The 23,134-nt window shown below is 42.4% G+C and overlaps 1 protein-coding gene and 1 long non-coding RNA gene across 4 annotated transcripts in view; one reads left to right on the forward strand and one right to left on the reverse strand.

The window, feature by feature from the left end:
- Positions 1 to 23,134, reverse strand: part of LOC308466335 — a 273,836-nt gene that overhangs the window by 146,827 nt on the left and 103,875 nt on the right. The window lies entirely within an intron of this gene.
- Positions 5,756 to 14,122, forward strand: KLF4 (KLF transcription factor 4). Of its 3 annotated transcripts, XM_080986889.1 has the most exons (5): positions 5,850 to 6,185; positions 6,373 to 6,493; positions 8,404 to 9,355; positions 9,449 to 9,613; positions 12,499 to 14,122. In XM_080986889.1, the coding sequence occupies exons 1-5, from the start codon at positions 6,181 to 6,183 to the stop codon at positions 12,672 to 12,674; spliced, it is 1,419 nt and encodes a 472-aa protein (XP_080843015.1). In that variant the 5' UTR covers positions 5,850 to 6,180; the 3' UTR covers positions 12,675 to 14,122. The 3 variants fall into 3 exon arrangements, with proteins under 3 accessions (XP_080843014.1, XP_080843013.1, XP_080843015.1); XM_080986888.1 differs by having other exon boundaries at positions 5,756 to 6,185; positions 8,407 to 9,613; XM_080986887.1 differs by having other exon boundaries at positions 5,766 to 6,185; positions 8,404 to 9,613.

Below are 23,134 nucleotides of genomic sequence, written 5' to 3' on the forward strand. Positions count from 1 at the left end.
TTTTCTTTTTTGCCTGACATTTTTGTCATTTGCTGTAAGCTGGCTGTAGTTTATTTATCTGTTCTGCTGAATTTAAACATTGCTTTTAGCTGTTGCTCTCTGTCATTTTATCTCTTTGATTGCTGTTAGTTTTATATTTATTGTTATTATGGTGGGGTTTTTTGCTCCTATTAACTTTGCTTTAAGATACCATGGAAGCTTTAGTGAGCAGCAGCATAAATTTATAATAAAAGTAATTATATTTTATGCGTCTAACGCACTGAGGTTGAATCCCCACAAGACAGAAGTACTGTTTCTGGGGGACAGGGGCTGGGCAGGTATGGGAGATTTCCCTGGTCTTGAACGAGGCAATTGTGCCCCTGTAGGACCAGGTGCACATGGTCATGAGTATTTTATAGAGTAACTGCAATATAAATTATATACAGTTTTCCCTTTAGTTTACCGTGACCCAAAGTCAACTTCTTGTTGAGTCAAAGGTGCACAACACGTTCTGACTTGAGCATATGAGTGGGTATTATAGAGAAAGGTTAGGATGGCCCTACAAGAGGACTGGAGAGAGGACAGAGAGAAATGTCAACTTAAACCAACCCCCTGCAATGCAGAAATCCTGCCCACAGCTGCCCCTGGATGGCCTTGAACCATGAACCTTCTAACAGCCAACCACCAACAGCCAGACACACTGACCTATTGGGCAACAGGCTCCATGTTTGGACCCATGCCCATCCCACTTGCTATTCATTTTCATTGCATCCTGTTTTCGCCATGTTGACCGCGACATTCACTGTCAGCATCAAACCCAATCCACTTGTTGGTCCTAGCCGGGTGCAAACTACATTTACTTGCAAATGATATGAAGTTCTGTTCTGTTTTAAAGAAAAGCAGTCTCAGGAGGCTGTGATTTTTGAGTGGAGGAGAAACACCCTTCATTCTTTGCTTTCAGTCTTCTTGAACTATTTTCAGTAGCAGCTCCTGGAAAAATGATGACCTGGATGCACCTAAAACTAGAATATATAGTAAACAGTAAAAGCTATACATCTCAGACATGAAGGCAAACCCTTAATAAGGAGGAAAGCTTTTTAAAAAAATTCTTTCTCGTGTTTCCACATTAATCATTTTACCTTCATGCTACTCATCATATCTTCTGTCAAGAAATGAACTTTCTACCGAAACATCTCCATTCTTGCGGACCAGAGATATTAACTATTAATATGGTGAAACATGAAATACCAGTTTGAAGAGAGAAAGCTGAGCATTTTATTCTTTCATGGTTTAATTTAGTCATCAAAGGTTACTCACTCTCATGTTTATAAATTATATAGAGCAGAACTTAACTCCCCCAGATTAACCTGTTTGGAAATAATAGATTATGAGAAGGGAGGTTCATAACCTTTAAATATCCAACCAGCCTCATTTATGAGGCCACCCCCCATTCTTTCCAGAATCTACAGCTCAGAAAAGAAAATATTTTTTTAGATGAAAGATGAAAAGCAAAAGAAGTTGGTACATTGACATTTCAGTTGGAAGCTACATGTATATACATCTAGTAATCGCATACTTCTTTTACGGGGTAGCCATATTCTGTAGGGATGCGGGTGGTGCTGTATTCTGTATTCTTTGGATACTACCTTTTTCTTCACAAAATGGGGTAGAAGTGTATTTTTCAACTCAAACAGATCCTTCACGTGTATGGTGAAGAGTCACAATAATCACAAAGTTGATGTCATCCAGCAATAAAGGATGTAAGTTATGGAGCACATATACTCAGACATAGGTGAGACAAAATCAAAGAAATATTATTTCTGTATATAGGTGGGTGAAAAGGCAGCAAAATTCTACAGAAATAGGAAACTTCATTTCCATAAACAGAGTATAAAAGGGAAGCAATGGTTGAGAATCTCTCAGCCACCTTGTATTACTTTTATAATGTCAAGTATTTAGAGAGTACCCACAACCCAGTTCCTCAGTGTAGTTAGTAATTCAAAATTATGACATTTCCAGGCACTCCAACATTTAACTAACAAAAAGAGCAGTTGCAATTTGGAGCAGCAAAAATATTAATATGGTTGTGTGAGGGAACCATTACTTCCTTCATCGTGATGCAGGTTATTGTACATAATTTTGAGGAACCTGTAACATCCATTCCAACATTCTATAAAATTTACAATATCCAAAGATGTCTTACAAGTATTAATAAGGCCTAATGGTATAAACTTCAATGGAATTTACAGAGCACTGGCTGCTATACCAGTCTATTTGGAAAAAAGTCAGTTGTATGTATGTATAGAATTGCAACTTAGTTCCTTCTACATAAAAATTCTTAGATCATGCAAGAAGGCTACATAAACAAATATTATAATAATTCCTGTGACGTAAAGTGAAGCTAGTTATAAAGTAGTTAAATATTCTGGACAGTGTCACTCTTACAGTTCAGATCCTACTCAGTAATTATAGAATATAAAAATCATGTCAATCCAAGCTCTTAAGGACAGAAAAAGCACCACATTCCAGCACTACATATTACTGGAAGAACACATCAGTTTAGGAAGCAAAGAAGAATATTATTATTATTTTGTTTATTTATTGAATTTATATGCTGCCTTTCATCCAGAGATCACAGGGTGGTTTACAACATAAAAACACAAAACATACTAATTAAAAAAAACTACAACCCCCTCTCCTCATGGAACAACTAAGTGGTTGTCTGCTGGAGACAAAACAAAATGTTCCTTATCCCTTTCAACAACTAAAGCAGGGGCAGGGCAATTAGTTGCAATTAAGTGACACATCCTAGCTTGTGACACAGATGAATGATCTGAAGCTGTTGTAACTTCACATGGGGGGGGGGGGAATCTTCTTATTTCATCCCTCCAAACAGTGTTTGCTTTACTTCCCCTTCACTTTCAACCTTCTTTTACTTTTCTGCTCTGCTTTCCATCTTTTTCTCATGTCACCACTAGCAAAAATCTATACTGATACTGATCCTTACACAGGGAATTATAGCTCTACTACACTATGTTGCCATAGTTAAATGTGCAAACATTAGGCAGACTCTTACCAATTTGTAGCTGGTGGTCAATGATTGAAAAATTCAAGATCCAGGATATCTTATGTCCAAGATACAGCAATAACAGGGTTTCCAGAAGCCATCTAAAATTTTCTGAGCTGTGAAAAATTGTTTTGGAACTGCTATACTACTTGAAAAGCTAACTGAGCATAAGCTTTCATCAAGAACAGTTAGTCTGAAACAGTAATGGTGGACAAAGACTACTTAGCAGAACCACAATTTTTCCCTTTTAAAAGTCCAGGGACCAGAAGTTCATTAAGTGTGTTGGGAATTGCAGTTCTGTGGGGATTCTTTGGGAAAGTGATGTGTTTTAAATGTATGGTGTGCATGCCACCAAATATGGCTTCTAAACCTAGTAGCACTTTATTCAAGGCAAATTTTGGGGTCCCACACAATCTAGCATATTAAGATTAACGTAATCTGAATCCTATTACTTGTGGTAATTACTGTTTGACCAAATCATGTGGGTATTGCTCAAACAGAAGTTGGAAATGCATACAGAAGAGCAGTGAGGCGAGACCTGTTATACTTTAAGTATAGGCAGGTCCAAGCAATACAAATGAAAAATGAAAAATCCTGCATTAACTGGGGCAGAATTGAACGGATTGGTTGGGCCTGAACACGGAAAGCCTGACTACAAATCCCTGCTTGGCTATGAACTGCCCTGGGCAGATGTTTCAACTGAATCTCCCCTTGCCATTGTTGTCAGGGCAAAATGGGATAGTTAGGAATTTTGGGGGGGAGAAGTGTAGGGAGGGGTTGCAATTCCAAAAGCAGAGCAAGCAATACGTGACTCTCTCCCCCTCAGTGTAATGGCTGCCGGGCTAATGTGACATTTGTTTGGTTCTTGTTCCTCTACACCAGGATGCAAAGGTGATGGATGAATGACAAGGCATCCTAGTGAGTAGCCTGGCAATGGTGGAGACGAAGGGCAGGTGCCAAAGCTTAAGCCTGCCTGCAAGCCCTGTCCTTTGGGCTGGAAGCATTTCCCTCTAATTCAAAATGAGCAGCGGGCAGCTCTGGCTGAGAGCATTACTCAGGGCCAAGCTAGACCTGAAACTGATTGTGGGACTAACAATTAAAAGTGTGTGTTTTATTTCTGTCTTGGAAATGGTAACCTGGGGATGGAGAGATGGGGGTGGGGGCAGGTGTTCTGAAATAAATGAACAAAATCCTTCTCTAAAGGTGCTATATGCATGTCAGATGACGACTCCAGACCTTCCAAGTGTCCCTTTTTTCCAGTGACAGTCCGGGATTTACAGAAGCCATCCCAGTTTCTGATTTCATCCTGGAATGTCCCGCTTTTCCTTAGGATGTCCCTATTTTCGGAGTTATGTGACCCTGATAAGTAACTATACAACCTTTAGAAGACTTCTAAAGGGAAGTTTTTTAATTTTCAATGTTTTTTTGTTTTTATATATGTTGGAAGCCACCCAGAATGGCTGGGGCAACCCAGTCAGATGGGTGAGGTGCAATTATTGTTGTTGTTCTTGTTTTCATTATTATTTTTTAATGTTCAGTGTGTTATTATGTTTATATATGCACTGTACAGATGGCTGCAGTATAAATAATAAAAGTATTCTTCTTCTTATTATTAAATAGGATGTCCCTATTTTCATTAGAGAAATGTTGGAGAATATAGTGCTATGCAACCGCTGAGCCAAGGACATAAGCATATATGTATGTACAGCGAAGGAGATAAGTATATGGATACTATAGGGAAGTTTCTTTTAAAAATGTTTAATGTTTTATTATGTTTTCATACATGTTGGCAGACTGGCTGGGGCAACCCAGTAAGCTGGGCAGAGTATAAATAACAACGTTACTGTTTTGATTTTCATAATTGAATAGAACGTCCGTATTTTCATCGGAGAAATATAATTTATTTATTGGGGGGGGGGAATCACTTCTATAGCTAAACTCGACGACTGAGGTAAACGCATTTAAGTCACTGCCGTCAATGGCCTCCCCCCCCCCCCCCGCGTAAGAGAACAGCGTCAGAGCTGACCCAGGAGAGGCACAAAAACTGAAGCTATGAGCCGCCCTTCCTTCCCTCTCCCCACATATATCTTTATATTTGTGTGTGTGTGTTTTATATACTATTCTCCCTTCACGCATAGCGACCCCCCCCCCCCGTGAAGCCCTCAGGTGCGCGAGACGCCTGGGCGCTGCCCGCTGGCGCGCAACGGCTGAAACGATGCGCGCGCGGCTTTTCTCTGTATGTGTGCTTGCGTGTGGCGGGAGGGGGGGAGGGGGCAGCGCCTCTCTGAGGCGAGGGCGACGAGCAGAAACACAACGGGCGGCTCTCGGCTGCCTCGCGGGCTCCTCCTCGCTGGCGTCAGCGCCGGGCGCGAGCTGCCAACCAGCTGCTCTGCTGACGTCACGGCCCATCCCTTTGCTCTCTCTCTCGCTCTCTCCCTCCCGCCGCCCCCACGTGCTGGACGGGAGAGTAAAGTTTGTTGTTTTCTCCCGTCGCCCGTAGCGACGCGATGCCCCAGCCCCGCCTCTCGGGGGTGGCTGTGGTGGTGGGCGTGGCTCCCGCGGAGGTGGGCGGGGCGGGCGGGAGAGTTTATAAGTCAGCCTGAGGCGGGCGCGCGGCTTGACAGTTCGCAAAGGCCGCGGTCGGCGAAAGGAGCGGCGGCGGCGGGAGGAGCGGAGAAGCCTGAGCGCGTGACGGGGAAGGAGAGAGAGAGGGAGACCGAGGCAGCGCGCCGGCCCCGCCCGTCAGTTAGCACAGCCAGCCAGGGACGTGCGGCGGTGGCTGCGGGAGACTCCCGGACTCCCCTCATGGCAGCGGCGCGAGCAGGGAATCCCCGGGAACCGTCTCGCGCCTTCTTCCAGCCGCTGCTCGCGCTGCAATCTGCTGGAGCAGCTCCGTGGCGGGGCTGCTCCTCATCGTAGGAGAAGCCACCAGCAAAAGCTCGTCCTTCGGCTTTTTAATTTTTTTAATATCTATTTTTCTAAAGTTTCTGGTTTGCTTTTTTTTTGCAACCCAAAGGACAAAAGTTAACAACATCCCGTTGCAGTATATATAAATACATATATCTATATATATATATCACACTAATAATTCTATACTTCTGACCTCCGACCAAGCACCGGCCCTTGGCACGTTAATGAGGTGGGTGATGTTTCCCCTTTTTCCATTTTTTCTACCCCCCTTCTTCCCTTTGAGGATGCTTGGATCTGAACTTTGAGCATGCCAGAACCGAATTTGGATATTTTTTTCTTTGATTGCGTTCTGTCTGTGGATGAACCCAGGGCTTCGCCGGTTTATTTCACCCTTCTCCCTTCTGACGTTTCCGCAGGCAGCCGCCCCACGGCGAGTTTGACATGGCTCTCAGCGGCACCCTCCTCCCTTCCATCGCCACCTTCGCAGCGGGCACGGCCGGCAGGGAGAAAGCCTTGAGGCAAGCAGGTGCCAGTAACGTGAGTACACAACCAGGCAGGGCAGTTGTGTTTGAATGCTGACGGGCGGGGGGGGGGGGTTACTCAGGGATCAAACTAGTGCTAGAGGAGCTCAGCTCCCCCAGAACCTGCGTTTTTGCTTTTAATGGGACATGAGAATGACCTTCGGCACAGGTGTGGAGTGCATTTCTTCCACCAAAGAAACACCGAATCAAAGAATCCCTCAAGCTCCTGTACTGGTGGAATGGGATTCCACGTTAGGGTGGTGCTTCTTGATGGGCTTGAGCCCCACTATCTTTTTTTTTTTTTTTAAGCTAAAGCATTTGGGGCTGGGGTGGGATGTTAGAAGATGGAGGAGATTCCTATAATAGGATGGAATGTGGAAGTTGATCAGGTCTCAACAGAGTTTGAATGAGACATCTTTAAAAAAACAAAATGTTCGAAAAGGGAGCGATTCCACCCTTTACAATTGTGAAAGCACACACATGGGGGGTGTTGCAATGTAAATGTATATTCTAACAGCAGCTGCGGGGATATGATCCCCACCTTTTTTTTAAAAAAAAGCAGCACTTTCATCTGACTACAGTACTCTTTTGCTCTGTTGTTCCCTAGACCCTCAGAATGTGTGTAGGCACAATTTAGGAAAATGCTCTTACCTTCGGCAGGGGCGTAGCTGCTCCCTGAAGTTCATTCTGTAATGTGGGATGGTAGGGGGAAAGAGAAACTGGGATAGATAGATCTGCTTTACCAGATCTGTGCTGCAGTAAATAAGCTGAAATATGCAGTGTATCGCAACCCAGAATCATGGGTGTGGATACATATGTTTTAATACATGGGCAGCCTTGGGAAATATGCACACCTACTCATGTGCTTAGGTTAACTTTTTGTTTGCTTGTCTCAAGCTGATGGCTTGTACCTACAGCTGCTGTTGTATAATGCATGCTGCTTTAGAAAACGCCTACATGTGTTTAATATCAAATGCAGGCAATCTGATTAACATTGTGCATGCAGTTTTTGTTGATTTGTATTAATTTTTGTGCTCCTTTACAACAGCAGAAAGCCACATGATACCTTCTCTTTTTTAAGTCATGTAAACTCATTGTTTCTCAGTAGTGTCTAAAACATTGCTTTACTAATAAGTAGGTAAATGTAACTTGATTATAAGGGCATATATGTGACTATACAGAAACTTAGGTATAGTCACATAAACACACATAAATTTGCTAACTGGTGCCTTTAATTTTATCACCACGTCTTGTAACTTTTTGCAGGCAAGTTTTTGAACAGACAGTTGGAAAGTTAAAGACTTAAAAAATTATTCCATCTAAACCTTGCAACTTCAGGCTTTACAGTAAAAGTCCTGACAATCCTTTGAACCCGTAAATTAATATTACAGTGCCACCCCCCAAAAAAACCCCACACACCATGTAGCACAGAATGGAGAGGGGAAATGAAAGTTCTCTGCAACATGTCGTGACTTGACAATTGCCTAGTTTGCCTTGAAAGCACATATATCAGAAGTCAAGAGACTCCCAATTTATTTCCCCCCTCCCACAGTGTGTGTTATTTAAGTATTTTCAACACATGATAAAATAGGGGCTTGACTATTTCCAGGGTTTCGTTTCACAGTCCTGCAATTCTGCAGCTGATTGCATTGGGCCATGCGACTACTGCTTTGAACAGACTGACAGGTTCACTTCAATCAGCAGAGGACTGTCCCTTGTTGTGTTGTGGCAACTCAGTTGTGTCCCAAAGAGTTGTCTGTGAAAGACTTCTCCCCCTGTTTTGGTGGTCGCCATGTTTTGCTCATGCCTAGGTTTTCCTATACCTTTCCTGCTTTGCGAAACTCGAAAGTTCGGTGTGCTTTCACCAGCACTGTTTTCTCCTTCTTTACCAACACCGTTTTTTTTTTCTTCTTTTTCTGCCCACAGAAGTGGCGGGAGGAGCTCTCTCACCTCAAGCGGATTCCCTCTGTGTTCACAGGACGGCCTTACGACCTCTCTTCTGAGCTGGAAAGCAGCACCACAAACAGCAGCAGTGGGGCTATGTCAAGGCGGGAGACGGAGGAGTTGAATGAGCTTCTGGACTTTGACTTCATCCTCTCCAACTCCCTGATGCCCCAGGAACAACCCACGGCTGCTGCCGCAGCAGTAGTAAGCACCACTCCTGGCCCCTCGCCCGCCGTCACGAGCAGCAACTGCCCAACAGTTACCACTTGCGACTTCACCTACCAACTGCAAAGGGGCGATCACACCGGAGGAGGAGGAGGAGCTATGCTGTACAACAGGGAGCAGGCCCCGGCTGCCCCGTTCAACCTGGCTGATATCAACGACGTCTCCCCTTCCGGTGGATTTGTAGCTGAGCTGATGAGGCCAGATCTGGACCCAGTTTATATGCAGCAACAGCAGCAACAACAACAGCAGCAGCAGCCATCCCCACTGGGCAGCCTGCATGGCAAATTTGTGGTGAAAGCCACCGTGAACATGGGGGAATACAACAACCACATCAGTGTTAGCAGCAAGAACAACCCAGCTGCTGCAACCTCCCCTTGTTCAGATGGACCTGTGCAGCCTCCTATTTATAACCATGTAACCAGAATGTGCCAAAAAATCAAGCAGGAGGCTGCCCCTTCTTGCACCATTGGCCAATCCCATGGGAATACTCAGAGGGCGCAGCAACACGATTTTCCCTTGGGGCGCCCACTGCCTAGCAGGACTAACCCTCCCTTGACTCCAGAGGAGCTGATGAACAGCAGAGACTGCCACCCCTCCCCGCAGGGCTTAAGTCACCCAGCTCTGCCGCTTCCTCCAGGCTACCACCCTGGCCCGGGATACCCTCCTTTTCTCCCAGAGCAGCTGCCACCAAGCGCGCTCCAGTATCAAGGTCAGTCTCACTATCTAAATGTTTTTGGAGAGCCTGTAAATATGCCTCGCTTGGTACAAGGGATGATGCTGACTCCGCCCTCTTCACCTCTAGAGCTGATGCCTTCTGGGAGCTGCCTCGCCGAAGAGACCAAGCCGAAGAGGGGGCGGCGGTCATGGCCCAGGAAAAGGACCGCCACACACACATGCGACTATGCGGGTTGCGGCAAAACGTACACAAAGAGCTCACACCTCAAAGCACACCTTCGGACCCATACAGGTAAGCCCTGCTCAACTGTGCTGCCAAGGTCCCAGGCATCCCTTATCTCATGCCCTTATCTCAAAAGCAAATCTCTATAGCCCAACATCAGCTGTGTAAAGGGTTTTGTTTTGTTTTTGCACACCCCACCCCACCCAACCTAGTAGGGTTGTCGTATGTGGCTGGAAAGAGGTTTTTCCAGAGAGCTGGCATTTGTATGAAAAAGGCATGTTTGCCTGTGGTGCCATATGCATTTGCCCCGCTGTAACTCTGTGCACCGGTTTTGCAAGTCTTCCAAAAGCTTGTGAAACTTGTTTGGTGATATGATGTTGGGACACACAAAAAAGGAGTCTGCATATTCTATATGCAGCGATGCCTCGTTCATTCCTCTTTTTAACTGCCTTGCTGTGCAATCCCATCCATGTTCGCTCAGAAGTATCCCACTGTGCCTTGTAAGTGAGCTGCTGTGCTAATTGCGCCCTTAAACTCCTGCATCTCCATCAGTCTGAGAGAATCATCATTCTCATGTACCCATGTATACATCTTTTCTCACACTCTAGTTAAATAGGTTTTGGTGGTTTTGGAAATATTAAAACCTGCCAGCCTGTCTAACAGAGGCAAAGGCAGGATGAGGATCCACACCCTGAGCAACAACACCCCCCTCAACCATATTCTTTTTTATTCTTTTTTGGTGGGGTACCTTTGTGGTATCCATTTTAAATAGTTTCATTCCACCAGTGTATTAAAATATGCATATCTGTGGCTGCAACCAAGATAAGAATTTAAATAGCGGGAGCCATTAAATATATGGCTTTGCTTACAGATCGGAGGAGTTCGTTAAAATGTCTCTGAATGTTTCAGCCACAGCAAAGGAATTGTTTTGCAGACGTGCAAGATTTTCTTGCCTGACTCTGGCCATGTGGCTAGCAAATTACAAGGTAGCTAGAAGTCCAGAGTGAATTAAGCATGTTTATGCTGATAACGCCACTGAGGTGTTTCTTTTGGGGTAATGGAAATTGCAAATAGCCATAATTCATTTATTTTGTTGGACTTGTTGCTTCTGGTTAAAGAGCTTAGTCTCATTTCGATTTTCTCTAAATCAACTAATGTTAGCTGATTGGCTATGATCTTGGAGACCAACTTCTAATTTGAGACTGTTTTGACTTCAGGGGAAGCAGGGCAGCCCTCCCACAAACTGTTATATTTAATTTCTCCTCAAGTCTGTTGTATAAAACGGCTGCCAGTTAGCAACAGACTTGGTTAATTAGCTTCGGAAAACATCCAGTTCTGGATTTTCCAGCCAGCCATATAAAGTGATAAAAATAACCAACAGACTTAGTTCTTGCTGCTGAAGTTTATACGTTCATCTTACTATGAAATAATTTTTTACTCACAATAATTTACCTTGCTGCTTAACACGTTCACTTGGAAATTAAGTCCCCAATGGGACTTAATTGTGAGTAAATATTCTTTGAATGGCAGTATTTGTTTTTCAATTAAATTTGCCAGAACTTGAACATCTTTTCTAATTAATAATAATTAGACTCTCTTAAGAAAAAAATGGGTGTTATGAGTAAAAGTATAGCAGGTAACCTGTTAGTTCATTGAAGACAGGCTTAGCTCTGAATAAGCAAGTTTAGGAGTGCCTTGTTACGTGTTAATAGTGCTAAAAGCCTAGTTTTTAACATGTATACCTGGAAACAGATTCACTAATTTAAGTGGCGCTTTCACTTGTGTACAAGTATTCTTATTATTAGCATCATCAACAACAATTATTAGTTGTACTACTCATAAAATTGACTCAAACTGACTTACAAGCATGATTTAAAATACTAAAGCTAGGGCATAAAGAATAAAGTTAGGGCACTGTCAGCATGGTTAAAATACATTGAACAACACTGTTTCAGTATCTCCAAACTGCTTGAGAACATTGACTTTCAGAGAAACTTCTGATTAATGTCAATTTCCGCATAAGTTCTTGGTTTGATTATATATATAAAAAAAGGAGGGTGTTTGTTAAGTTTGACAGTGAAGGACTGCAAATAGCTTTCCGTCGTTTTCTTTAGTTCCCTGAAAAGTGTGGTGGTAACAACAGTTTGATTGCTAAGCTTACTTGAATGGGTGCAGGTTTCCTTTGTAGTCTGAATACTTACACGCAACATTAATTTTGGAAGCAGTCAAGGCAGAGATCGAGAAACAAAGTATTGTGATTTAACATACTGCCAAGCAATCATTGAAAAAAATGTCCCTTAGATGTTTATGCTTCTAGATATGTCCTCATTTTATGTAGGCTGGTGACAGATGTTAGTGTGCGAGAATTGGTGGTACAAGTGAGGCATTGTTACCTGTAGTGAACACCAGCTTTGCAAACTAGTTTAATAATACTAGTCCACAGATAATTTTGCTTGCCTAGTCATTTGTGATCAAAAGAAAAACAACAGCAAAGTTTTGCAAAGTTTTCCAGCTTCGTTACCCAGAGGCAATTCTTATTAGCCACAGGTGGCTAGCTATGTGGGTACATTATTTGCAAGCCTGTTTGTTTTATGCCACCGTTCATGGTCAAACGGGTTCTACAGGTTTTTAGAAAACCTGCAGAACTGTTGAAGAGGAATGATTGAAGGATAGGTGTACGCACACCACAGAAAATGCTTCTTATACCACCTTCAGCATTTTGAGGGAAGAAAACTATTGTCTCGCCAGCTGAATAAATATGCATGAGATTTTTTCCTTTTCTAATTTGTTCAGCTATAGCGGCTAATGTGAAGCTATAATGACAATAGTCTGATCCTAGGGAAAACTGTCTGTAACTGTGATTGCTGGAACAAACTTATATTTATTGAATCGTATGATGCACCTATATCTGTGAAGGATACAGAAGTAATTGATATGGTTCTTTATTTCTGAAGGTGAGAAGCCCTATCACTGTGACTGGGAAGGTTGTGGCTGGAAATTTGCCCGCTCTGATGAACTCACGCGTCACTACAGAAAACACACGGGGCACCGCCCATTCCAGTGCCAGAGGTGTGACAGAGCGTTTTCCAGGTCTGACCACCTTGCCTTGCATATGAAAAGACACTTTTAAACAGGACGTGGTGAACTTTTTCCTTTACTGCCATGAGAGATTCAGTATTTGACAGCACAAAAGACTGTCTTCCGCCAGAGGGGAGAACTCCACTTTAAAGCACTACAAAGAACCCCAGTGAGGTCTTTCCAAAAAGAAAGCGTGGAAATGAACGGACAATAAAGAAAAGACGAGACAATTGTGGAACTTTTATAGGGGGACAATGACTGGATCTTGTATCATTCCATTTTTTTTTATTGAAAAATCTGACTTGAATCTTTCTGGACTACAGATTGCCAAGGATTGACTGGAAGTCAAGGATATCAGGGTTAAAACGAAACTGTTGAGGGTGGGGAGAATGGGAGATTACGTAGGGAGATGATGGGTGAAGACAGGTGTAACGTTGTAGAGCGGTGGGGGCTGTTCAGCTTTGGCAGTTCCTTCATCTCATTCAATCTAAATGACTCCCCCCCCCCTACTTTGCCAAGGTTGAAGTCCAAAAAACATGTTTGTGCAAGGTTGCCACAAAAGCTAATGCTGTTCTGCTATTGCGCTTGTGACTTCAGAGACCTCTCTCTCTCTTTTTTTTCTTTGCCCACCACCCAGATTCCTCAAGCAATTTTGCAACAGTTCTAAAACTTTCATTTTTTTTAAAGAGAAGAGAGAATGTGTGGAGGTACAACTTGCACTTACATTTATTTTATTTTTAAAGCAAGGAATGTGGGGAGAAAGGGTCAAAACTGACACCAAACCTCACCATTTAGCTTCACAGAGGATGAATGTTGTGCAAAGTAGGGGGGAGAGGAGTGGGGGGGGGGGAGGTTGGCTCACACCATGGCTGAAGAATCCACTGTGACTTCTCTTTAAATGCTATGTCTGTCTTCGCCCTAAATTCCCTTAAGATTTATTTTCAATGCAATATTGTAAACATGTTGTAGTCTTGCAATTTCTTCTTCCTTAAAAAAAAAAAAAGCCATTACTAAACTATGTCAAATGAGGAAGAAGAAATTCAGGTACAGAGTTATGGTTAAAAGTCTATTTTCATGGTGCTGAATGACTTTTGGTTCTTAAGGTACCAAAAATGCCAAAGTTCTCAACTGCTGCATATTTGACAAGGAAATACGTTTGTCTTCCGATCTACAGTTAATGATGACCTAAGTCAGGTTGATAAGCCTGGCTTATTTGTGTTTGTCTCTCTTTTAATCTTCTATGCAGACAGTCTGTAATGCACTGTGGTTTCAATGTGCAATAATTTGTACAATGGTTTATTCCCAAATATGCCTTAAGCAGAACAAATATTTTTTTTCTATATGGTTCTTTACATAATAAATATGTAATATAAATTTAAGGAGACTTCTATTTTGTATATTTGTAAACTATGAAGTGAAAAATGAACATTTTGTCAGAGTTCGTATTTTGCATATTCATTTTTGCTGAAAATAACTTTTAAATAAACCTATTTTATCTGAGTGCCTTTTTCTTCTTTCTGAATCATGTTGCATTTAAAGAGCTGCATTTAATCAGTGTTTTAAAGAACAGTAGTGCTTACTATCTTGCTCTATGCATGTTTATTCTTATACAACCCCTGCTGAGTTCAATGAAGCTTACTCCTAAAGGAAATTACTCTAGGTCGAAATTCATTGGATAATTATTATGGATAATACTGGCTCCATTTTTTCCCATATTGTTTCCTTAAAAAAACCCTGACCATTAGTTTAACCCTGGAGAGCCAGAGATGCGTAACTGGGTATCTTTAATACTGATAATCCAACCAAATAATTAAAGCAGAGGCAGAAAATGAGATCAAGAGGCCAAAGTTGGCCAAGGTAACAATATTGCTTAGCACTTTGAGTAAAGTGTTTGATTTGTGTACGCCATTCCTCAACGATAACCCTGTAAAGCATCTTGCTGATTGGGAGCTGAAGAAAATGCCTTGCTTCAGGCTACCACCTATAATATGTGTTAGGGGAAAGATCTGAAGCAGGTATTTTCCTGCCTTCATTACTTGATCTCTTAGTCCCTATGTTGTACTACATCCTAAGCAAGATCTTGACAAATTTAAGACTTGTTTTCAGGATTCTAAGTGGGATCAGGCCCACACTGTTGCCATTAAAAAGCCCTTTCTAACCTTTAAATCTGCTATAGGCTGTTGCCTTTCTACCTTACAAGTATATACAAGTGGCGATTCATTTCACTGCGAATTTCAGATCATATTTCCTAGTTGCTGATAAAGCAAGAATAAGTAGAAACTTAATATCAAGCATACCTCAGGAATGCCGTATTCACTGTTTGACATTTACATTTTATTTGAATATTATTCACTTGGCCAAATTTCACGGCACCTCCCTCCCCATAAGTAAATTTGGATTTGAAAATACTTGTTGTGTTCCCTTGTGCAGTGTCTTTTGCCTTGAATACATCTTTACATCAGAGGTTGGAGAAAAACTTTGGATATATATTTTTTTTCTTAGAAATTGTTAGTCATCACAGTAAACAGGTAAGTGCATTAAAGTGAGCTTATTCAGGAAAACCCCTAAGATTCATTTGAGTACTTGCTTCTCTGCCCTGCTCAGAAACTTGGGTTATCTCGTTTTATCCTTGTCTCACTAACTTGTGAAATAGGTTAGTATGAGAGAATGGTAGGCATAAGCTTTGTGGCTAAAGAAGGTGATTTGAAGCAGAGAGATTATTTGCAGAACAGTATGTCAGTTTGTAAGTATCTTAATATGTTTCATCCCAACCTATGTAGCTGACTGTAGACTAAGGTGCATATTGGCTGGTGCCCATGGTGCAATCCTATGCATGTTTCCTTAGAAATGCGGTTTCCATCCTTATAAATGTGTTTGGAATTGGTGCCAGAGGTGGCAGCCCATCTGAAGCATGGTAACAGAAGGGGAAAGGGATTCCTCAACCTGTGTTACACCGCTATTGTCTATCAGTAGGGACGCAGGTGGTGCTGTGGTCTAAACCACTGAGCCTCTTGGGCTTGCCGATCAGAAGGTCAGTGGTTCGAATCCCCATGACTAGGTGAGCTCCCGTTGCTTGGTCCCAGCCCCTGCCAACCTAGCAGTTCGAAAGCACGTCAAAGTACAAGTAGATAAATAGGTACCGCTCCGACGGGAAGGTAAACGGCGTTTCCATGCGCTCTGGGACTCGTCACGGTCCTCCGTTGTGCCAGAAGCAGTTTAGTCATGCTGGCCACATGATCCGGAAAGCTGTCTGCGGACAAACGCAGCTCCCTAGGCCTGAAAGGGAGATGAGCGCCGCAACCACATAGTCGCCTTTGACTGGACTTAACTGTCCAGGGGTCCTTTACTTTTTGTCTATCAGTCTGAAGGATTTGGGGTTCATACTGCAGTCAAAGGGTCCCAGTGGGCATGATTTGTAAGTCTTTGCACCTTTTCTTCTTCTGATCCAATAAACACGCTCCTGTACCCCGTTGGCTCTTGCAGTTATTGGTTCCTTTGTGGGAAACCACTCAACTATCTACCTTAGCCCAAACTAAGGAGGACTCTCAGAGCTGCTTTCTCTTCCTGATAATTTGGACTCTGCCTTCTCCAGTTCAAAACTTTTTATACCTTCAGTTCCTCACCCGTTTCTGAACTTCTAGGGTTTCTATCTTCCCAGGAGTGAAAATTTGGACAGAGTTGTTGAGCTCCCCCCACAGTTGTTGTTGTTGAGGGTTGTTGCACTCCCAAAAAGATTTGGGGCATTTTTTTATTTTAAAAAATATTTTTAAAAATAGCTCAACTTGCCATACATCTGGGTTTTCGCAGGCATTTTGCTGATTTAGCAAAAATCTGCCTGGATGCCATTTTTCTGAGCAATTACCAGATGTGTCCAGAAAAAAACCTGGATGTATGGCAGCCCTATCCATGGCCTTTTATCCTCGCAAAGGTTCTGTGGAATAGGTTGAACACAGAGAAAGAGTTACCCAAACACATTTAAATGAGCAGGGTTTTGAAGTCTGAACCCACTTTCTCCCTTGGTCAAGTTCGTGACAGGAAACGGAGCTTATGGTAGGTACCTTGCTGTCTCTCTGAAAACTTCAAGCTGGGAGCTATCAAATCTGCAGACCCACTTCATTTACTGAAAGATAAACATGTCAGCATAGAATGCAGCAAGACATTTAAATAATTTCATGAAGCGAAGTAAGATGGAGGTCTCTTCAAATCCAGTTGGGTAGAGAAACTAGTTCGAATGCACTGTTAGGGAACAAGATACTTATCTCTGTGGCTGCTGTGAAGTGCAAGAGGATTCTTGCTCATACATTGAAGTGGATTGTTTTCTTAGTCTTTTTTAAAATAAATAAATAAATCTGAAGACAGATGTTTGTTAATGCAAACGATATGTGCATAATTTTCTGGCTGTTGTATTCTGCCGTAGCTTTGTATTTGACGAAAAGTATTTTTATTGCATTTCCCCCAATCTTAAAACAACGCTTCGCTATGTTTTTGTTCCTCCCCCTCATGCCAAAAGCTACTTCCCACTTAAAGAGTGTGACTTTGTTAAAAATGAAACGCAAATCCAAGAAGTTCAATATTTTAATTATTTCATTGTGCCTTTAAACTTCGTTTTGTTGGGGGGGGGGGGTTAGGAAAAAAAGCTGCTGCACATTGTTTTGGGCGAATGCCAGCTAACACTCCTTAATGCGTGTAAGACAACCCTTCATAGGGAGATCTTGTTTTTTAGGAGGTCTTCAGGCACGGGAGAAGAATATCCACACAAGCAGTTGTAATTTGAAAAGGCAGGTGTAGCTAAAAATAACATACTGTGTTAGCCACCTGTTCTATTATGTGCTGTGGCTCCTGGAGCTAAAAACATCATCAATAGAAGTGGGAGAACAAAACAGCTGCAGCAAATGCACCGTTTCAGAGCATGCTTTGGGAAAGGGGGTTTTTCTGCACACAAATTTATAAAGCTGATTTAGAGCCCAGATGCAATAGGGGGCTCCTTTAGTTAAGCAAGATCCTTAACTAAGGGCTGGTTCTCGCGTGACTCCAACTGGAAGTATGAACAGACTTGATTTAAAAGCAACACACATTGTGTTGGGCGAGATGAACATTCTGCCTGCGGTGTTGGCTCGTCACTTGCAGTTCCACTATATTACAACCACAAGAACGGGAAGGCAAAGCAGTTCCTGGCCCCTGTTAAGTAAGAAAAAAGGCCATGGCCCTGTCTTCTCTCTCTTCCCCCTCATGCATCCCACAGCTGCAGCCTGTGAGCATTGCAAGTATGGCTCTCATGTAAATGCTGTACTAGATTCCTCAAAGAGTCTATGTAGACAGGTATCGCAAGCGGTTTGATTGACCAATAAGCCAGAGCGACATATAGCAGGGAGATGAGCCATGTGCCACCCATATAGTACTCCGGTGGAGCAATGGGCCGGTGCATCTGGTTCTTTGCGTGTGAAGACCCCCAACCCCCCAAATGAATCACACAGGAAACAGAATATTTGTTTAGGATTTCTGGCACTAATTTGGCCACAACTTTATTGTTTACAGCATGTGAGTGGTTGCTTAGGCATTGGTTCGGACTACCTGAACCTGCACCAGCAGGAACAGGACTGACAGCTGGAACCTCCAGAGGTCAGTAAGGGAAAACATACTGGGGGAGCACAGAGGCTGATTTCCACCTCTTAGTTCACTCCAGATGCTCCCAGGAGCTCTGGCATGGCACTACCCCTGAGAGGGGATCAGTGTTATGTACTGAAGTTCTCAGCCTGGGCCAGCAGGGGGATACTGTAGATAGTTATGCAAATAAGGGATTGAAAGTGACGTTCAGTGATTGGATAGTTTTAGAAAATTGTTACAGTTACGTTGTACTGGAGCTCTATATAAGCAGACTGACTGAACCCCTCAGTCCAGTTCTGTTATGGCCTGTGAATAAACAAGAGTTGTTTGAAGAATCGCTGTGTCGTCTGATATGTTCACCCACAACTTAACAACCGGACAGAGCAAATCGAGCCCCTGGATTCCTTTAACGGAATTCCCTAGCAGCATCAACAAAATTGAGGGGCAGGCACAGCCAATCCATAATCCCCTCCACCAAAGAATGAACCAATGCCTAACCGCCAACCTTACAAAGTTGTGACGATTTGCTACACGGTAGGCAAAAACCAAATGGCACCAGCCAATCAGCCAAGCGGCAAAATTCCTACCGGGCCCCTGCTCCAAAAACAGACGACCCCTAGACAGGCATAGCAAGGTCAAAAACACAACCTAAAATTATAGGGAGGGAGGGAGGGAGATCCGCTGCACGATGCGAAAGAGGAAGTACTTCACCACATGCAGCCCCTTAAATAGCCCCTCAGTTGCCAATCAAACCCCAACCGACAGAAATTTGCCCCAGTAACAAAGGGGAGACCAATGACGCAAGGAGGTCATCCAAACAGGCCCGCCCCAGCAACAAGAAGGCAGTTTGGTGATCTCACCGAAACACGTGGCTCTCCATGATTTGGAGGACACGAGTAACCAGAAGGTTGATGGTTTGAGCCCACCCAGGGGTGGCTGTGAGGAGGATTCCTGTATTGCAGGTGATTGAACTAGACAACCCTTGGGATCCCTCCCAACTCTATGATTTCATCTATCTGTTTTCTTGTTGCATTATTCCGCACCCTACTTATATAGTAAAGGAAGTTTTGTAAGATTACAACTGGGAGGTAGGCAAACAAATTAGTCTCATTTGCATTACATGAGATTCCGTACTATCATTGTGGCTGCATGCAATTTGTCCCATTGAATCTAATAAGATTCACGGCTTGTCCTTAGGGATGGACAAATCTGTCAATTGCATATTCTCAGTTAGTTCTCAAGTCTTTAATTTTCTGCAACAGTTTCTGAGGGGAGAATTAAAGTTCTCACAGAAATCCATCGCTTTATTAGTGTGTTTTTCTCCTAATATACATGTTGTAGATGATTTTACCCCCATGTATTTTTTTTGCAAGCAATTTACCCTAATGTGTGTGTAATAATATATGTGTTTTTAATATGCATATTTTCCCCTAATTTATGCATTTGTGTACATAGTGTTTGTTTTGGGAACTCCATCACAGAATTTGTCAAAGTGTGAATTTTGAAGGATAGATGTAGTTTGGTTTGTGTAATGTTTTGGGAAGCTCAAATTTGATAGGTTTGCATTAAAATGTAAAACAACTTGGATTTCTTCCCCATCACTGCTTGTCCTAGGACTTTTACAGACAAAACAGGTCCTTTGTTCTCTCTCATAACATTGAGGGGTGTCAACTACTACTGTATTTGGTTTATAAAATAAAAAATGGAACCAGGGCTGAAAGATGACTTTTAAAAAAGCGATAACTATAGCACATGTACTGTGTTTTTATTGTAATTAACTATGTTTTTAATAGTGCTTTTATATTATATATTGTTTTAATTCTATTAATGTTCGTTTTTAATTGATTTCCCCCCTATGTTTTAGCTGTTCCTGTTTCATCTGTAAGCCATAATAATAATAATAATAATAATAATAATAATAATAATAATTGTACACAACTCATCTGACTGGGTTGCCCCAGACACTCTGGGTGGCTTCCAACAAATATAAAAGCATAATAAAGCATCAAACATTAAAAACCTCCTGATATAGGTCTGCCTTCAGATGTCATCTAAAAGTTAAGTAGTTCTGTATCTCCTTGACATCTGATGGGACCCATCCACATGATGGGTGCCACCACTGAGAAGGCCCTCTGCCTGGTTTACTGTAACTTAACTTCTTGTAGTGAGGGAACTGCCAGAAGACCCTCAGAACTGGATTTCTGTGGGCTGAACAGTAGAGATGGAGATGCTCCTTCAGATATACTGGACCAAGGCCATTTAGGGCTTTAAAGGTCAGCACCAACACTTTGAATTGTGCTCGGAAATGTACTGGGAGCCTTGAGTCCCTTTCAGGGAAAAAGACAGCAGGGAATAGATATAATAATGTTGATGATATAAAATCAACCTGCATAGGCTGCAAAATTTTCAGATACCACCTGCTCTTCTTTGTTCATCACCCTGACTAGAGAAAGCACCTTCTCGATGGTACATATCTGAACAGTGAGAGCTTGCAGGAAGGGGCTCTCACCAACAGCCTTTCAGTTGTGAAAGTCCATTCATTGATGGCACAAATGAGGACATTGTGACCCTCTAGATGTTGCCGTGACTCACACCTTTTCTGATCACTAGCCATTCCAGCACGGCTGGTGAGAGATGGGAGTCCAGTATTTTCATTTAATAAATTTGTACACTACCCTTCATCCGTAGATCTCAGGGCAGTTCACAACATAACAATGCGAGATAAAAAACAAAAAATGCGTAGTAAAAACAAGAACAAGAAACCCCGCAAACCAATAATTCCCCCTCCCACAAACACATTTAAAAGGGTATTTGAGATTAATCAGCCAAAGGGCTGTTTCTTTTCCACCTCTGCCTTAAAGGTCCAACAAAATTATTTGTTGAAGACTTCGAAACACGATCTCTGTGAATGGACTAGAATTATCAACAAGCTGGGTTAAGCATGAACTAATTTTTATTTAGCTGGGTTTTGTTTCTATTGGATGTCTTTTGTTTTCAGCTGTGGTTCCTTGCTCTGGGGAGAGTTGGACCTGAAATTAAAGCTAAATAAAAAGAAGAGCTGTTCCTCAATTAAATCAAATCTTAGCTGCCAACCCTCTACCCTGCGTGTAAGCCCTAATGGAACTCAATGGGACTTACTTTTGAGAAGACGGATATAGGATTGTGTTAGTTAATCCATGCATTAATTACCTGGCACATTAAAGTCAATTGATCTCAAGAGAAATTCATACTGTTTTATGTCTATGAGGGATAATAATAATAAATAATAATAAATTTTATTTATATCCCGCCCTCCCCAGCTGAAGCCGGGCTCAGGGCGGCTAACAACAATAAAACAGTACAGGATTCTAAAAACATTTCATTATAAAAATTAATTAAAATCAAATTGTTGGCAACCATTAAGCTAAAATTCTGTGGAGATTGCCAAAGGAGGGAGTCAGGCTGCGCCCTGACCAAAAGCCTGGTGGAACAGCTCTGTCTTACAGGCCCTGTGGAAAGATGTCAAGTCCCGCAGGGCCCTAGTCTCTTGTGACAGAGCATCCCACCAGGCAGGGGCCACGGCCGAAAAGGCCTTGGCCCTAATTGAGGCCAGCCAGGATTAGAGTAAGGTTACCAGATGTCCCTGTTTCCCCGGGACAGTCCCCGGATTTACAAATCAGTCCCCTGACAAAATCCATTGAAGTTGAAAAGTGTCCCTGGATTGATTGGGAAAAAAACTGGTAACCTTAGATTAGAGCATGTTATTTTAGCAAACATTCACTCTGATGCAAAACAGAATGGGAAATACCTCTTCTATAACAACTCATATCTTGTGCTTTTTATATATAGTTTATGCGTTTTTTATTTTAAAAAGAAAGAAAAAAAGTCACCAGGTTAATAAAATCAATAGAGATTAAGATACCAGATTATATTGATGGATATGTTTTTAATGGATTAACCGGCAAGGAATTGCAGTAATAAACTAAATAAATATCTGTTGGCGCCTCTTTTTAGTTTTAGTTTGCAATCCTGATTCATCTGCCCCATGCCTTAAATAACATCAAGGTTATAAAATGCTAACCTTATATACCAACCAGTCACTGGGAAGCCCAAAACACAGAGCACGTTTTTGCAAGGACAGATGAGCTGTTCCCTGCAGGATGACACATGCCTGTTTAGAAAGCGCCAACTTTTTAAATTCAAGGGGAAAGAAAGAAACCCAAGGCAATGAATAGCATTGTTCTTCATTAACCTTTCCTCTGTGTCTGCTACGAAGTCTGGAGAGGAACCCTGTGTGCATTAAAACAATTTAATTATTTGTAACTCAGCATAAATGCCTTTGGCACTCCCCCGCTAGGCAAAAAACGCTCAGTCTTAATAAGATCAGCTTCTTTTCTAGTGGATCCATTACTCTTGTGAAGAGAGATTCCTGCTGCTATTGACGTGAACCGAAAAGACTCAATTAAGCCGGTGTGAATCACTCACTGTATCTAATTCTACTTCAATGAGTAAAGAACAAAGAAAAGCATCAGTACAAGACTCTGCTATGTAGGGAAACACTAGAGCTTGGGTGGATTAATTAGATAATAGGTCTAACTGACGGAAAAGTTTGTTTGTTTGCTTTAAACCCACAAAAGCTAGCTGTTGAAGAAGGGAGTCATTCAAGGGCGCCAAACCACCGTCCCACTCCCATTTCTCCAGCTCCACACAACTAGCACTTATATTTGTTGCTCGCAGGCCGGTTGCAAACACCAAGTAACTGCTACCACAATCAAATGAGCCTATTTACAAGGCGTAATGGCCAAAATACGGCAAGCACCTTTGGAACTCCCTGCCTATTGATATTAGGAAGGCACCGTCACTGCATGCTCGCCAGAAACATTTGTTTCTGCAGGCCTGTGTGATTTGGTTCCTCCTGAATCAGTTTTC

This window comes from Podarcis pityusensis (assembly GCF_964106645.2).
Source record: "Podarcis pityusensis genome assembly, chromosome: 17".
NCBI lineage: Eukaryota > Metazoa > Chordata > Lepidosauria > Squamata > Lacertidae > Podarcis > Podarcis pityusensis.

What these genes read in the sequence shown, in the direction of transcription:
- KLF4 (XM_080986887.1), top strand. An exon ending in GGCAAGCAGGTGCCAGTAAC is followed by an intron (nt 6,494 to 8,403) that starts GTGAGTACACAA and finishes TTCTGCCCACAG; the next exon opens with AAGTGGCGGGAGGAGCTCTC. An exon ending in ACACCTTCGGACCCATACAG is followed by an intron (nt 9,614 to 12,498) that starts GTAAGCCCTGCT and finishes TTATTTCTGAAG; the next exon opens with GTGAGAAGCCCTATCACTGT.